Source organism: Pangasianodon hypophthalmus, chromosome 3 (assembly GCF_027358585.1).
Source record: "Pangasianodon hypophthalmus isolate fPanHyp1 chromosome 3, fPanHyp1.pri, whole genome shotgun sequence".
Taxonomy (NCBI): Eukaryota; Metazoa; Chordata; class Actinopteri; order Siluriformes; family Pangasiidae; genus Pangasianodon; species Pangasianodon hypophthalmus.
In genome coordinates, this window is record NC_069712.1 from 20,661,027 (window position 1) to 20,679,565 (window position 18,539).

The window sequence follows — 18,539 nt, forward strand, 5'->3', positions numbered from 1 at the left end:
AGGAGCGCACAATACACCATCTCTTTTATTATACCCTGGTGCTTGGTCTCCTGATTCTTCAGTCATCTTACTTCTGATGAAACTGCAGCATTTCAATGGTCAACCAGAAAGAATTACAACAGTAGGACAGAGACCTCTGGTTAGAGTTCAGTTCTCTGATGGCACTAGGGTAGAAGCTATTCAGGAGCTTTGATGTCTGTGTCTTGATGGACCTATATCACTTTCCGGATGGCAACAGGGTGAGGAGTTGGTGACCTAGGAGTTGGTTAGCTGTGTGTTGATGATCTTCTGTGTTGATTTGATGTCTTCTTGTCAGCCACAGAGCCCCTGGCATATCATACTGTGATGCTGTAGGTGAGTATGCTTTCTGAGGAGCAGTGATAGAAGTCCACCAGAAGCTGCTTGGACAAGTTGGCCTTCCTCAGTTTCCTTAGGAATTAGAGCTGCTTCTGTGCCTTCTTCACCAAAGAAATTGTGTTGATGTCCATGTGAGGTCCTGGGAGATGCCTAATGGGGAAAGGTCCTCCTTCTGTTTCTGGAAGCTGATAACCAGATCTTTGGTTTTGGCGGTTGAGCAGTTTGGAGACCACTCTGCTGGGGAAGATCATGTTGAACAGAGGGCTGTAGTCTGCAAACAGCATCCTTGAGTACCCTCCCTGGAATTCCGTCTGGACTGGCTGCCTTCCTTGGGTTGGTACTGCGGAGCGTTCTCCTGATCATCTAATAACTCTGTAGTGTTCAAACAGGAGTCACACATACACACTACGCTTGAAACTACAGTGAGACTATATACACTGTCAACATACTAAAAGAAAAACACTTCCTTCTTCAGCTAAAAACCTTAAGCTGAGAATGAGAGCTGTAGCATCACAGACAAACTGTAATTTGTGAGACAACATGCACACCAACAACACCATAGATCACTGTAGCTCTCTTGTAAATCTATCTGTTCATTAACTAAGTGACAAGTGGACTTTACTACTGAGATGTAATGATTATATCTCAAATGGAGGAAGCACAATTAGCAAATTGCCCACAGGCTTGTACGTGTGACAAATGTTTTGCACTACAGAAAACCTGCTTCACCTTAATGTCAAGCTGATGGCCATATTTTGTTTGCAGGTTGCTAATTAACCTCGAGTTCCTTCAGACATTCTTTTTACATCCTCAGTTTGACAGAGGTGAGGACCCTGCCCTTGTAGCTGATGTATTCCACAGCATGCAGCTTGCAGGCCTAACCAGACTCACTGTCCTGCATAACAATGAATCATTTAATTTCTGTGTTTATAGATCGAGGTCCATAATTAGTTAATGCAGATCTGCATAATTAATGCAGATTCAATGAATTAAAGCATGTATATAGGCAGGGAAAATTCCTGATTCACAAGGCAAGACACCTGCTATGGTCAACAGCCACACTTGCAAATTTGTAATAATTTTAGGATTAGAATTTGTACCTTTTCTAACAGTTTCAGGTGTATGACATTTAATGAGATCCAACCACATTACCCATGTTCATGCAAATTTGTAGTAAGTCCTCCTGAAATCATGTGGTCTACGGCTAGTAGTGCTCTAAAAAATAAACAGCTGCGGATTTTAATCCGAGTGTACATCCAACACCTGAGTTACACTAACAGGTTTTTTGACCTTTCATGCAAGCAATAGCATGAAAGGTCAAGGTTCATTTTATGTCTTCAGTATTATGTACTTATTATGTTGTACTGGACATATGCATATAAAACGGTTTGTTTATTAGCATTGTAGTGCAGTACGAAAGCAAACACATCAGAAGCAGCAGCATTAATCGTGGATCTGTGGTCCGTGTTGAATTTGATTATGAAAAGTGGAACTCTGAAGGCAAGCATTCAGTTATCCAGATGGCAACATGCATGGATTATTTCTATCAAAAAAGTGCCTCAATAACAGCACTATTTAAAGTATAATATTTTTGACAGTAAGGGGCGAATGTATATTTCCATGTGTGTTGTACAGATGCACACACATACCTTTACTGTAGTGTAAACGTATGTGTGTGCATGTGGGGGACAAGTACTCCCAGAAACTCATTTTGTTAGCAAATCAGTGCTGAATCCTCTTGTTTTAACAGCAAGACATTATATATATTGCTCGTCTATCTTTTTTCCCTAACCAAGTTAATGTCATTACCTTAACTTAAAAAAATACATAGATATGTGAGATATATCATCTTCACGTATTACTCTGTGCACCAATTAATGGTTCAGCAATTGTTTTCAGTCCTGCTCACTGCTCTTTTAAATCCGTACCTGATCTTTGGTTCATGTTCTGTGTTTAAAGGAATGAAAAGGCTCACTTAACATACACATATGTGAAGGAGCCTGTAAGCACTCTGGTGAGTTTCTTTAACCAAGGCAAGTGAGATTAAGTCGCCGGTCTTATCTGTTCTTTTGATGTTGAGCAGAGAAGTGTTTGAGCTGGTGGTGAGGTTGAGCTTGTGATTTAACACTGGATTTTTACTTCTGTTTATGGCTGTTTTATTTCCCTTTATTTAGCTTTCTTGAGCTAAACATTATTTAAGTAAAATTTAATCCATTTAAATTTCTTCTTATTTATATTTTTTTTCATTAGAAACAGACTTTTCTGCATATTTCTCTCTCTCTCTCTCTCTCTCTCTCTCTCTCTCTCTCTCTCACGCTCTCTCTCTCCTTTTTCCCCTGAGCAAAAGTGTTGCTGCTTACAAATGGATGTACTGGTCACAGATCATGCTGACTTCGGGCAGCTGAGATAGTAATATTTGAAATGACTAACCTTGAATACTGTACTGTTGTGTATAAAGACACACAAAACTATTTTTCATGCCTGGGGATCCTCCTACCATTGGTGCACTTGGAGTGAAAACCTATTTGTTTTATTTTTTTGAGAAGCAGTTATTAATATGTCACAACTTTTGTAACTTTCTTGTTTTTGCATTCCTGGATCAAAATAACTTGAACATAGCCTGTGTAATGTAAATATGAAGGGGTGTAGTAGCATCAAAAGGTAAATGTATGTAGATGGAAAAAATGAAATTTCATATTAAGCAAAAAACATTTTTGTGTAGTTCCACTTTAAGTAAACATTTTAAATGGATCATTTTGACTCTTTGACTGTTTGGAACTTTAAATATACTTTAGGTATAGTTAAAACAACATACAGCAAAAGTCTTAGGCACCCTATTTTTTGTGCAAATTTTGTTAAAGATGTTTATTTTATGAATTTGGCATTATTGAGTCAGTACAAAAACATTTTATATTAAAAAAAAAACAGAGTCGTCACACCAAATATTGACTTTCTTTAATTTGTTACTGTTTACTTCTCTTTATAGTATTTTTTTTTTTATATTTATGCTATTTTCGGGAAGTACTGACCAATAATGACGTGTAGTTTTGCCTGTAAATCTCCTAAATATGTGTAAAACTTACACATGCTACATGAGGAAGCTACTTGGATATATATTTTATTAGTACAATATAGTTGGCTAAATATAGTCATAGCCTGAAAAATAGTGTCTGTGATAATTAGCTACTGCAACCTGAAATTAAGTCACACATCTGTATTATTTGTTGCAGGCATTAAATAAATAAGCAATGTATTATTATTATTATTATTATTATTATTATTATTATTATATTTTTTGCCAATACTTTTTGAAGCTTAATCATGTTTATCATGTTTACTTATGTTGGCTGGTTATCATTGGATAGCTTGCTAGATAGATTAGATGTTAAGCAGTTAAATTAGCATGTTAAGGCAATATAACTGTACAGTACATATATTCACCATCATCAGTCTTTCAAGAGGTCAACAAATTCACAAACATGAATAAGTAATGTAAGCAGCAGCTTGCTTCCAGCACCCTACCTACTGAATTAAATCAGGACATTACCATAATAATGACCAGCACACTGCATGGATGATGTGAGCCCCATACTATTTTAGCACTTTATATCTTTTTTTAGAAAAATGTCTCGATGTGATTCAGCTACAGTTTGATTGACACACTTTTCAGCAACAGACATGTCAGGAGGTTTATAGTTGGGATCTTTTATTGACATCAACAGTGTTTATTATATGATCCCTTTTCACTGGCACACATCAACAGGCTTTTAATTTATTCTTTGCTATTATTACCCAGAAGCCTTGCCCCTCTTTAAGCCATTGCAATCATCAGGGTCTGTGATAGCTAATGTGAAGAGAATAAGCTAAAAATACCAAGGATCAGACAGAATCGCTGTCCAATAAACACAAGTGCAAAAGAAGAATAAACACCAGATGTAGAATTTTCCAAGACAAATGAATTACAGTGTAAATTGGCAAATAATGGCATCACAACCAAGTAAGATTTTTTGGTTTGTGCACTTTGAAAGGATTAAATAGATTAATTAGTTGATAATAGCTTTTCCCAAGACCAGCCATCTGAGAAAAATATTCAAAACATGTTTTTTCCTACTTTCCTGCTCCCTAATGTCGCATTTCAATGAACTGCTAAATATTCCACACAAACAAAAGCAGCATAGAATGTATTCAGCTTTTTTCAGGCACCGATTTATTTATTCATTTTTTTCACAGTGTTGAGTTTTTTTATACACTACATAAATTTATTAACAGGTGAAGAGTGCAGCACAGAGAGGACAAGCTAACAACATTTGTAAGAAGAAAGGGCCAAAAAAGTCAGACAGGAGAGTATAGTAAAACCAAGAGACAGCATGGAGCTCACAAGCACACACACACACACACACACACACACACACACACATACACACACACGCTGTGAAGCAAACCACTGAAATCTCTTCATTTATTATTAATAACAGCAAACAGTGATGATGGAGAAGTACAACATATTCTTATAATGCCTTGTTTATCTATTTATATACAAAAATATAAATAGATTTCATTTTGTAAATGTTCATTGCTAGTCACTGCTATTAGAGACAGTGTTCTGCATAAGGTGAACTAAATGTTCAACCACTGACTGAGTGAAAGAGAATGTATCATGACTTGTGAAATGTGTCAAGGCTTACTAGACACAACACACATCCATACATAATTCTACAATAGAAAATAGGTTATAACAGAAAGAGGCTACATTGCAGCCCACTGAAAGGACAGACATTCATATATCCATATGGCAAGTATTTATGAAAATAAAATATGCAAACTAACAGAGACATGAGAAAGCATAGCTGGAAAAGGGGTGAGGGTCTCACAGTAGCATCAGCAGACACACACACACACACACACACACACACACACACACACATTTTTAATGACTGCTGATGGGTAAATTAGAACTGGAACTACAAAACATGAAAAAAATCAGATCATGCTAAAACGTTCCTCTTTTTACCATGGTTACGATCTGAATAGTCTACCTCAAAATAATCTAAGTGTTAAACTACACAAAAGGCATCCATGGCTTTGTCAGAAGCTGACAAGATGTAATTAAATAGTTTATTGTTTTGACTGTGTGCACTTGGGTAAGTCTGAAGAGCCGGGTGAAAAAGAAAGACCAGATTTGCCTGCTAGGAAAGAACATTTGGTTCTGTTATCCATGGGATCTCTAATGTGTCGTTAGATTAAAGGAATGTGACACTCACAAAGAGCAAACAATGAGCAAAGCTGATAGACAACCACAGACAAGAGGGTGGCTTTGTGAACTTCTTGGCCACAGTGTGCTACACTAGAGGCTTTGTTAGGAACATTTGTTAGGATCATCTGATAATTTGCTCAGTAAATATTGTTAGTTGTGGAACTACAGATTACAGAAAGAGTATACTGGTGAAATGAAGCCATTCTGTCACTGTGCATAACCTCAACATAAAATTTTTACTTAATGACTAAGCGCGTGTGTATATGTGTGTGAATACTTGTGTGAATATATATATATATATATATATATATATATATATATATATATATATATATATATACATATATATATATATATATATATATATATATATATATATATAGTAGCGTACATGTTTGGTACAGTGACATGAGAGATTTTTGTACATCAGTTATTACAGAGATAGGATTAACCCAGTATGCTGTAATTATTGGCTATTTCCAAGAGAATGGCTTAAGGGTAAATTTTAGCACATCGAAAAATCTTAATCTACCTACGCTTTGGTTTGATAGGGCACAAGGAAGCTGGATATTTGTGTATATACATGTAAGTATAGTTGCGTCTTTTACAATAAAAACTACTCAGCTCAGCATCTACATAGCTACTAGTAAATAGGTAAATGTTATTGTATGTTATATTCCTGCTAAAAGCTGTTACGATCTTTAAACTACTGGGTATGCTGAAAGCTAAAAATATTTTATTTGTCCACAAAATGCAGCACAAAACATGTTTTTTTTGTGCCACACCTGTAACAATGCAAGTTTATTTGAATTATATCCTTCATTGTACCATACCTTAAAGATGTTTTATTACTGAGCAAGGCAGATATGTCTAATGTACTTGTTTGATATGGCACACACTGTTTCAAATAGTCTGTAATATTAAATTGTCAGTCTTTAAGATTTTTTTTTGAAGTTCCTGCTGGTAATATTCAAAGTAATATAATACTGAACTATAATAACTCTAACATGTCACATGCAGTTCTTCTTTCTTTTCTTCACTAACACATTCTCACCTAGTAAAATACAACATATCAAAGGATGAAGACACCACTGGTAAAACCTCTGCTCTTATTCACCCACTCTTATACAGTATCGAGAGGATGGAGAATTTACAAATGATTTCCAGATATTTCACCCAGATAAAGATGGCTTCCCTTTTGAGTCTGGTTCCTCTCAAGGTTTCTTCCTCATATTGTCTCAGGGAGTTTTTCCTTGCCACCATTGCCCCTGGCTTGCTCATTAGAGATAAATTTATAAATGTAAAATTTATATCCTGAATTTATATATTTCTGGAAAGCTGCTTTGTGACAATGTCCATTGTTAAAAGCGCTATACAAATAAAATTGAATTGAATTAAACATTTCTTAGATGAGTCCAAGCCTCACTCACACCGTATCTTTATATGAGATAGAGGTACCCAATCCAGTACACAAGGTTGAAGAGGCCAAACGCAGTTGGGAAGAATATTCGGGAGTAGGAGTCAATTTTGGACACATGAACATGCATCCTGTTTTCACGCCATGCCCCTGAGCGACAGTCATCAAAGCAGCAGAAAAAACTTGTGCAGTCTTTCCCATCCAGACACTCATATGTGTAATCATCATCATCATGATAGGGCGCAATGTTGTTCATCTGGAGCAGAGACGTCCCTGGTCTGATGTTCGCCATGCTTGATTTCTGGCATAGAGGAATACAAAATTATTCTGCGCATTAGAATGCTGGCTAGGCCTTAGGCAAAGAAAAACAAAAGAACAGTTATTATTATACTTAGTTCAATTTGGCCATTTTGTATAAATAATAAGAACTGTGATTTTAATTAAATAGTTAAAAAGCAAAATGCACAGCAAATTTTTAAATCTGAAAGATCTGAAGAAACTGCATTTTATTTTATTAAACATTATTTCAATTTTATGTTCAAAGCCATGTTTTGGCTGTGATTAGTCCATGAAGTCCTATATCTGTTTGAGTTTCTATATCTGTTTGAGTAAGTTGCCATGATCACATACATTTTTTTGTCTATCCATATGCATTAGATGTTTAGAACCACTTTTGTAGTGCTTGTTCTGCCACACACTGTACAAAATATGTATAAGCTCACCGGTGCACTGCTCGACTTGGTTTTCTTGTTCTGACGGTTACCGGTGAAGTAGTGCAGTGTTCCATACTCCATAAGGGCAGCGAAGGTGAAGATGAAGCAAACAGACACAAACAAATCCATAGCTGTCACATAAGACACCTTCGGCAATGACTTCCTGGATATGGTGCTTAGGGTTGTCATAGTAAGGACGGTTGTGATACCTGTGTCAAAAAAAAAAAAAAAAACACTCAAAATGGGAAAGAATAGCAATTCCCTAGAGACAACTGAAATCACGTTTAAATAGAATTTGTGAAATTAGATAAACTATACATAATTTAATAAGACCTCTGTTAAAATCTGAGTGCTTTGTGTAAACTGGTATTTTATTTTATCTATTCCGAATTTAGCTTGTAAGCTACCTAAAGATGTTCGGGCAGGCACAGCATCTTTGTTTATCCAGAAGGAAACCCAGGACAGCACTACAATCATGCTGCAGGGGATGTAGGTCTGGATGGTGAAGTAGCCCATTCTCCGGCTCAGATCAAAGAAGATCGTCATAATCACATACTCCCCTGAATACAACAATCAACAAAATCTTACACAAAACATATAGAAATATTGTGCCTTTACAAAGTCAAATTTGTGTTGCTGTTAATCTTGTTTAAAACTGATTTTCCACAGCATACAAGGTAGGATTGCTTTCATTTTGTTTTTTTCTACCTCACAAACATTGCATAATGTGGAGCTGAACTGTTGCCCTAAAATCCCATTGTTTTACACTGCACGACACTAAAATGTCACCGACTGACATTCACTGCTCAGTCAGTATCTAATTATCATCCTTTGTAGACAACTTACCAGACTGAGTATGTGCCACATCAGACGTGTTGCGCAGGCCAACAAAGGCAAACTGGTAAAGTCTCCAGTACCGTTGGTCAGCTACCTCAACAGCACGACGCTGCCATCTATACTGGATCTCATTTTTTGGATACCCATCTGCAAAATAAAACACACACATACACATCTCCCAAAAAGCTCATGCACTGAACATCACAAACACTCAGCTATAATGTATAGCACACACACAGAAGAATGGCAGAATGGCACTGAGGCATACAAGACATATCATGCCTTTTCCTCAATGTTCTACCCATGGTGATTGATAACATATATGAGAAGCTGAGGGAGAGCGCACACAGCAGATGCAGGGATGACACACACTGAAATACAGACTAATGTAAAGGCGGCTGAAGAGGGATGAGTATTCTGCAAGAGGATGGTACACCGTCCTTCCTCATTGAGGGATTGCAAGATGGTATTTGGGGTAGGCCAGAGGTAATGTTTAGGAACCATTTGGCCAATAGGTGGTGAATGAAAATTGGTCAGCTGACAAAGGCAATGTGTGGGATTGTTTGGCCAGCAGCACTCAGGACGGGGCTGAGGCTGAGTGACAGACTGATGATAACAGTTTTAACACCTACAGCTTGAAAACTCCAGCGGACACGAATGTTCATCCATAGGAAAGTTATGCAGCTTAAGGTAGCATTCCGCATTAATAGTCAACCTGACAAAAACAGAATAGTGTCAGAAAAACAAAAGAAAAAAGGTTGAGTCTTACAAATGCACTGAGTTGTGCGAACTACTATGTTTCATGACTCTATCACCTCAGTCTATTATTCAGTTTCAACTAACATAAATAGATGTGGATTAAATGAGTTAATGACTTAAACTGTATGTGTCCACAGACAGCAGGGGCAATTTTTCTTACAGAAGCAAATGCTACAGGACAGGAGAACAAAAGCACATATCTCAGCTGCACAAACAACAATCAACCAACACAAGCCTAAACAAAATGGCTGCAATGGCACACCTCAGAGTGTACATTACACGTCCATTGCTCCAAAGGCGCAGAAGCCGATTGGGTGTAGTGATCCAGTGGGCGTCAGATTTGCGGGAGTTGCGAAAAAACGTATCAGGGATCCAGATCTTTCCCACCATGTTGCTGTTTAGCATGAGGAGCTTCATGGTGCTGTTAAACTTGAGCCGGCTGTCATACCATGTCTGAGCGAAGAAAATGTCTATGGTATACTCCTAATGATCAGAGCAACAAAAACCAGCAAAATGTAAATGTTAAGATATACTACATCTTTACTACATCTTCCAAATACCTTTGTAGATCTGCGGTATTAGCTCACCATGTTGATGGGATCCACTGGGCCTATGCTGTTCACGTACACGGCTGTCTCAATGACGGTGGGTCTTACTGGAAAAAAATACAGTTCTACTTAGATGTGGGCTTAAATCAGTGTAATGCTTTTTAATACATTTGAATTAACATACTGATTTGTTATTATACATTCCCAATCATAGATATAGATTATATTATTAATTAAAGGTGATAAATCATTTGAAGTGATCCACAACCTACTGAAATCCTGTTTGAAGGGCTAGATGAAATGAAATGGTTTATGTCTTAGCATTAAACTCACTAATACGAAATTATTCAAATGTAAATGAATGACTATGTGTTGTAGATGCTGCACTATTTCAGCAGCATCAAAACAATGCAGTTCTAACGGGATGATGAATCACAAAAAGCCCACAGGGCTACTTCACACCCCCTCACTGTCAGCTCTGAGCACTAATGAACTCCACTCATCCTCTCTCCCACTTGTGCTCCTTATCCGTTTCTCTTTCTTTCTTTATATCTGTGGCCATTTTTCATATGCATTTAAACACGCATGCAAAGAAGGAAGATCAACGCTGATTTAACTCTACTGTGGTCTATACTGATATAAGCACCCCAGCATGATACCCCTGAACACACACACACACACACACACACACACATATATATATATATATATATATATATATATATATATATATATATATATATATATATATATATATAAACAACTCTTTATGATCATGATAAAATATTATATTTTTATGCTTATATACTTCATCCATATATTCTATTCTATTCTAAGCATAATTATTGGCATACTATCTAACTGCCCTGTAGGACTTTGAGCTGTGTTGCCAACCAATGAAAATGAGGTTCATCAGAATGGGAATCAATTCAAAGTTGCTGTAATAACTTGCCTCCAATGTCTGGTCGCAGTTTGTTGTCATAGCCCTGCAATAATTTATTCAGAATGAGGGTGACGTCACTGTCATAAACCTTTGGGGATAAAACCCACGTTTTATTTATGGGAACATCCTCATAATCTTCCTCCTCAGCTTTACTGGGTCCAAATGCCATGCTGACAACATGGAGAAATAAATAAAGATCTGTTAGACAAGAAGAATTAGGCAGAGAGTAAGAGATAAAGAAAGAAACATCTCTAAGGAAAGTGGTTTTAATGAACCAAGACAACTCACATACATATTTCATACATTTAAACAAGCAAGGGTAATGTGATGTGGAAGGTAGACTGAAGTCATAAGAATAAGTAGACACACTTCAAACCTAACCTTAACCTTTTCAACAAAGTGAGTCATGTGAATTGTTACAAATTTACTAAGTTTGGAAAGTGTGAGACCATGTTAAACTAATAATGATACCTGACAGAAAACATAATGACATATAAGAAGAGTATAAGCATATAATTTATTACTGTAAAATCTAAAATGTGGTATCTCCTAAGTAAGTGCAGAATGGAAAACACAAATAAGGGGGACAATGATTAATGAAAATGCGGCTTGGCTCTCACTGAAGGTTGGAACCGTTAAAGGTTAGAGGTTTCAATTATTTCCCACATCTCTCTTTCTCTTTTTCTCTCTGTGACTGTTCTGGCCTCATATGAAACATTACTGTCTCCAGTACCTTTCTAATTATTCTTTGTTTTTATTCTGTTTACAGGGTAGGAAAATCCAAATTCCCTTACAGTCAAATCCAGTGCAATCCAGCCTTTAAGCAGCAAATGGAAGCTCTAACATGAATGCTAACAGAGAAAAATGGTTATTTAAAGAGTGAAAATTTTTTTAGTGACAATGACACTCAAAAATTAAAAACACATTAGGATAGAGTATCTCAGATTTGAATTCTGTGGAAAATCCTCGGCACATACACCGACCAGCCATAATATTAAAACCACCTGCCTAATAATACCACCAAAACAGCCCTGACCCATTGAGGCATGGACTCCACAAGACCTCTGAAGGTGTGCTGTGGTATCTGGCACCAAGACGTTAACAGGAGATCCTTTAAGTCCTGTAAGTCGCAAAGTGGGCCTCCATGGATCGGACTTGATGGCCAGCACATCCCAAAGATGCTTGATCAGATTGAGATCTGGGGAATTTGGAGGCCAAGTCAACACCTTTAACTCTTTGTCATGTTCCTCAAACCATTCCTGAACAATTTTTGCAGTGTGGCAGGGAGCATCATCCTGCTGAAAGAGGCCACTGCCATTAGGGAATACCGTTGCCATGAAGGGGTGTACTTGTTCTGCAACAATGTTTAGGTAGGTGTTACATGTGAAAGTAACATCCACATGAATGCCAGGACCCAAGGTTCCCAGCAGAACATTGCCCAGAGCATCACACTGCCTCCGCCAGCTTGCCTTCTTCCCATGGTGCATCCTGGTGCCATCTCTTTCCCAGGTAATCAGACCAGACAGGCTATCCTTCACTCCCTATGCGCATCACCGGTTGCCCATGACCCTGTTGCTGGTTCACCGGTTGTCCTTCCTTGGACCACTTTTGGTATATATTAACCACTGCATAACAGGAACACTCCAAAAGACCTGCTATTTCGGAGATGCTCTGACCCAGTCATCTAGCCATCAGAATTTGGCCCTTGTCAAAGTCTCTCTAATCCTTACGCTTGCCCATTTTACCTGCTTCCAACACATCAACTGTGAGAACTGACTGTTCACTTGCTGCCAAATATATCCCACCCCATGACAGGTGCCATTGTAAAGAGATAATCAATGCTATTCACTTCACCTGTCAGCGGTTTTAATGTTATGGCTGCTCAGTGTTTTTTTTTTGGTTTTTTTTGACAGTGTCAAAATTTTTTGTTGAACCTGGGTCAGTTTTTTTCAATTGTATATCAGTGATCAGGTGTGTCAGATGTATCAGCGATTGAGTCAGAAAAAGAAAACCACTTAATGGTTACTGTTATCACTAATACATTATTGACACTCTGCTGTATTTATATTGCTGCTTAGATGTGGCCACGCCTCCTGACATAAGGCATCATTGCCATAGGACGGCCTATGAGGCCAGCCGTAAATATCCCTCTCCAAAGACTGATGCTGTTTTTGAAATATTATTTAAGAAATGTTATTTATCCAAAGAATCCTTGAAGAACCCTTTTTGTAAGAGGTTACAGTCCATGTTCTAGTACCACTCCATTTTCCAACTACATATATCTGCTATAGACAAACACACTGAAAAAAAAATCTAATAACAAATGAGTCAACATACAGCTAATACACTTCATCATCACTCTTTCTGCATGGAGAATTACAACAAGCTTGTACAAAACGCTTATGAAGAAGCTCAAAATGTATCCATTTTTATGCTTCATCTAAAGCCTGATATTCAAATATCGATGCACATAAACTTAGTGTTGAAATACCACCAAGTTCAACTGGACACTTATGAACCCCTGTAAAGTTAATCCAACACTGAGGAATTTGCTGTGTACCAAACCCTGCATCCTTCTCATGCACCTACAAGGAGCTGTCAGCTGTAGTCTACAGCTGAGGAAAGAATTTGATATCAGTGCTTTGTAAGAACCACAGACCAAATGAAAATGAGGAGTGCTGTATTCGTTTTTGTCCTCTTTATTATATGGAAAAAGAGCATTTTTGCTGAACGGCTGCTGACTGAAGTCTCCTCAAGGGTGACTCTGTAAATGACATTGCACTTACTTGCTGGCTAAAACAAACAGCAACCGGCTTAAGCAATATGATTTATCAGCTTCAGTTTTCTTCCCTGTGTGTATCTTCTACCGCAAGTCTAATAAATACCGATCGTTTTCAGCTGGGTACAAGCAAAGAAATGGCAGTTTAGCATCACATCCGGGCCTGAAGAACATCTCAAAGCCACTTCAGGCTGATTCAACAGAACCAGGCTATGGTTTAGGTTTACTACAGATTACATCTGATTTCCTGAGGTGTACACTTACCACACTCCGAGCAGTCCGGGCAGCAGCCAGACCAGCGCATCTCTCCTCCGGCGGGGATGCAGCATAGCCATGATTGGAAAAGAGCACCTCTCAGTCTGAACGAAACGGCCTGCGAAACTCTAGCAAACCCGAGAGGGAGAGACCCATTCACATGCGCCGGAGCCAGCCGTGGTTTGCGCTGAATTATACCAGATGGTGCGCACTGCATACATTCAGCCTATTGCGCTGTGATCCAATGAGGCGATCGAGAAGAGGGAGAAGGAAATGTGCGTTCACACGCTGAGTAAGACGCGCTGTGTGGCTGAAAGAGAGGAAGCGCTCGCTCGTGTGTGTGTGTGTGTGTGTGTGTGTGTGTGTGTGTGGGTGGGTGGCTGGGACAGGGAGGGGGGCGAGTGAAAGCGGGATTCCGCTGATTGCTGCGGCACCGCGTCTTCTGGCCTTCTGCTGACTGAAGCGCACTCACTGCGCCGGAAATTAGAAAAGAAATCTGCCTATGCAGAAACAGCTGACTTCTCCCTCCCTTTAAATAATTAAATCATTACAAAGTTTGTGCTTTTTCTCTGATATTGACAAAGTGCCCAGAGTTATGATAACAATGTTATTAAGCCAACTATGGCATGTTAGTACACTTTTTACACTTTGTATACTTTGTACTTTACAGCAGAAGTCTTCAATCTTATCCACAAAGAGCCGGTGTGGCTGCAGGCTTTCATCCCAGCCAAACAGGGGACACAGTTTATATTTGATTGGAGAGATGAACTGATTAAACAAGAGGAATCAGGCCTGACTCCTGCCTGGTTGGAATGAAAGCCTGCAGCCACACCAGCCCTTTGTGGATAAGACTGAAGACACCTGCTTTATAAGTTTCACAAAATAATTGTGCCATATTCATGAAAGTTCAATCTCAGTGTATACTAAGTTTGGTGCTATAGACTGCCATGATACAGAATTACCAACAGCCCATCCACATAATTAAAACCAAAAGGCATAGCAGAAGCTTTAAGGCAAAAAAGTTCAGCAGAAGTTCAAAAAACAGCATGCAAGCAGGATAGAGTATCCTATGCCCTGTCGTCTATATCAAAATAAAGAAAAAATGTGACGTTGTTAACTTTAGTTGAAAAGCTAAAAAAAAAAGCTTTGCTTATCTTGAAATGTCTCTAGAACTTGTCAGGAGTCCGCCTGTGGCAAATTCAATTAATTGGACGTGATTTAGAAAGGCACATATGTATAAGGTCCCACAAATCAGCCACCCAATGAAGTCCAAGAAACTATCCTTAAACAGCAAGACACAGGGCAAGGGTATAAAACCATTTCTAAAGCTTTGAATATTAACAGGAGCACAGTGGGCTACCTCATTGTGAAATGGAAGATGTTTGGAAGTGCCTGGACTTCTCCTACAGCCAATGATGGATTAAGCATAGGACTGATTGGGCCAGAAGTCTAAGAGAAAAAAAAAAGAAAGAAATGAGAGACATAGCAGCAGTGGCCAATGTACCATTTTTAATTAATATCTTTTAAACCAACAGATGTCAGTGGAGAACCAAGCACTGCGGCAAACATTACTGAAATGTAATCAATGCCAAGGATACTACTGAGACTGCTTTTAATGCCAACACCATCAGTGCTTGCAGCGAAGGTGAGTTATCTAACACTAGCTAGCACATCATGACTCTCCCTTTCCCCTGAGTTTCTACTGATTATGTTTTATTGTATTTCTCCCACAGGAGAAATACATTTTTGTTGTTTTTCATAACCTACCACAAGGTCTTTCAGCCCATGGGCCTCTGAGTCTTTAATCTGTCTTCACAAACTCAGTAGGTGGGCTAGAAGAGCCTTGGTCAGGGAGCTGACCAAGAACCCAATGGCCACTCTAACAGAGCTTCAGAAATATATGGCAGGCACTTAAAGGTCCCTGAGAGCATGAGGAAAAATATTATCTGTTCTGATGGGACAAAAATTAAATTCTTTGAGCCGAACTCCAAGTGCTATGACTGGTGAAAACCAAGTACTGCTTATCAACTGACTAATATCATGCCTAAAATAATGCATCATGCTATGGGGTGCATCTCAGGAGAAGGAATAGGGAGGCTGGTCAGAATTGAGGAAAGAATGAATAGAGCCAAATACACAGAGGTCCTTGAAGAAAACCTGCTCCAGAGTGCATGCAACATCACACTAGGGCAAAGCTTCACCTTTCACCATGACAACAACCCAAAGTATACAGCCAAAACAATGCTGGAGTGGCTTTGGGACAGGTCTGTGAATATCCTTGAGTATCTCAGCCAAAGCTCAGACTTGAACCCCATAGAACATCTGTGGAGAGATCTGAAGATGGCAGTTCACAGATGCTCCCCATTCAATCTGATTGAGCTTGAGAGGACCTGCCAGAAATAATCAGAGAAACTGCCCAAATCCAGGTGTGCAAAGCTTGCAGAGACTTACCCAAGAAGACTCAAAGCTGTAATTGCTGCAAAAGGTACTTCTACAAAGTATTAAATAATTAAATAAAGGGTCTGAATATTTGTCTAAATAATATATTAGTTTTTGATTTTTAAAAAAGTTGCGAAAACTTCTAAAAACTTGTTTTGCTTTGTCATTATGGGTTACTATGTGTGAATTGATGGCAAAAAGTAAATTTAATCCATTTTAAATTAAATCGATAACAGTCGTGGCCTAATGGATAGAGAGTCGGACTTGCAACCCGAAGGTGAACCTGAAGGTTGTGGGTTCGAGTCTCAGGTCCGGCAGGGATTGTAGGTGGGTGGGGGGAGTGAATGACTAGCACTCTCTTCCACCCTCAGTACCACGACTGAGGTGAGACTCTTGAGCAAGGCACCGAACCCCCAACTGCTCCCCGGGCGCCGCAGCAAAAAAGGCTGCCCACTGCTCCGGGTGTGTGTTCACGGTGTGTGTGTGTGTTCACTACTGTGTGTGTGCACTTGGATGGGTTAAATTCAGAGCACAAATTCCTAGTATGGGTCACCATACTTGGCCACAAGTCACTTCACTTCACTTCACTTCAATAAAGTGTGCAAAAACTGAAGGGGTCTGAATACTTTCTGAACCAACTGTGCATAACCTATATATAAAACCTTTCAACTTCCTTATCTTCCAGAAATAGTGGAGACAACATATGAAAGTCTTCATAAGGGTTTTAATAACACTTCCTGATGCATGCCCTCGACAGTGTTTACAGTAATAGATCTGATTTTTTGATGAAGAATGATGACTGCTTAAAGTATCAATATTGTTCCCTCCTGAGGATGATAATCACTCAAATGTAATGCTGATCCATCTTGAGGGTGAGGTCCACTCCAATGCTGATACTGATCTCTGTTGATGATGAGAATCACTCAATGTATTAATACTGTGTTGGGTTGCTTTCAAGTATGCCTGTGAAATCACTTCTTTTAACCAATGGGATAATATGTTCTTACACAGTGGAGCCCATTTACGTGCTCTCTAAGCCACACAAACAGCTTCAGGTTCATATGGGAAGTTGCACAAACTGCCTAACACCAAGTCCAGATCCCACTGTGAGACCATCTGTGTGTGTAGAGGTTGAAGACATTCCACACCTTTAGGTATTGTCCTTACTAGTTTATGTGAGCGCAGCAACACCCCAACGGTCAGTCCCCAATATGAAGACAATGCTGCTATATACACCTTTAGGGCAGATCCAGACAGAGACACTTGTAGAAAAAAGTATAAACACATATAAACATAATTCATAGTGCAATATAAGGGATTTATGCCCAGTGTTTTACACCACAGTGAGAATATAATTGGCATGTTGTCATAAGAGTGTGTCTGACCCCTTGTGACCTTGCTAGCATGCTCGGTCAGGGGCCAGACCCATAATTTCATCGTGTGGGATCTGCTTTGCCAGATTCTTGTCTCTGGGATGGCAGATACAGTCTGATGGGTAGGGATGTCCAACATCAAAACCATAATCAATACTATGGAGACAGTGAACTCAGTAGTCATTAATATGATATTATTGACATCCTGTGCTCTAGTTGTAGAGGTGTAAACCAGTCAATCATCGACTCCATATTTTCAAACTAGATGTAGGAATTCTCCAGCACTTCAGCGTATTGTCCTTTTTGGTCAGTCTTTGTCCTGATTTGAAGTTCTGCTCCACTGCATTGATATTAATCCTTCCATCCACTGTTGCAGTTTTTGGAACTTACTTCTTCTGAAAACTGTAACCCAATGTCCCATATCATCCAAGGGGAAGGGATTGTTTCAGTGACTCCTGAACCTGTTCACCAAAGACCTGTCCAAGCACTAGTGGCAGGTGTTTTTAACAGCCTCTGGCGATGGCATTTGAGCAAGTCAAACTTGCCAGGTGGACCTCAAGCATGGAGAATGAGATGTAGCCACTGAAACGACATCACACATGAGGCAGCTGTACTAATCTCCACTTAGCTCTGCACTTCACTGCGCTGTTGCAATGCTGCTAACAGCTCCTGCATTTGGCCCATGCCCGGTGCTAGCTCCTCTACTCTGCATTCCAACGCAGTAAGGGCACTCATTTTCTCTTCTCTACATGTCTGAGCAGCTGAACCATCTGTCAGCTGCAGTTCTTACTTTGATCATGCCTAGTGGGTCTTGCTTGGAAGGACTATAGTTCTTCCATAGCCTGCAGCAGTTTGTCTGGGGGCA

At 39.1% G+C, this 18,539-nt stretch overlaps 1 protein-coding gene across 1 annotated transcript; it reads right to left on the reverse strand.

Moving 5' to 3' along the window:
• Window positions 1-5,975: 5,975 nt before the first annotated feature.
• On the reverse strand, window positions 5,976-14,244 carry gabrg1 (gamma-aminobutyric acid type A receptor subunit gamma1). The gene is made up of 9 exons (XM_026936680.3): window positions 13,872-14,244; window positions 10,838-10,998; window positions 9,925-9,992; window positions 9,600-9,820; window positions 9,211-9,293; window positions 8,588-8,725; window positions 8,149-8,301; window positions 7,751-7,950; window positions 5,976-7,329 (listed from the first exon to the last, which is right to left on the reverse strand). The coding sequence occupies exons 1-9, from the start codon at window positions 13,940-13,942 to the stop codon at window positions 7,051-7,053; spliced, it is 1,374 nt and encodes a 457-aa protein (XP_026792481.3). The 5' UTR covers window positions 13,943-14,244; the 3' UTR covers window positions 5,976-7,050.
• Window positions 14,245-18,539: the final 4,295 nt, after the last annotated feature.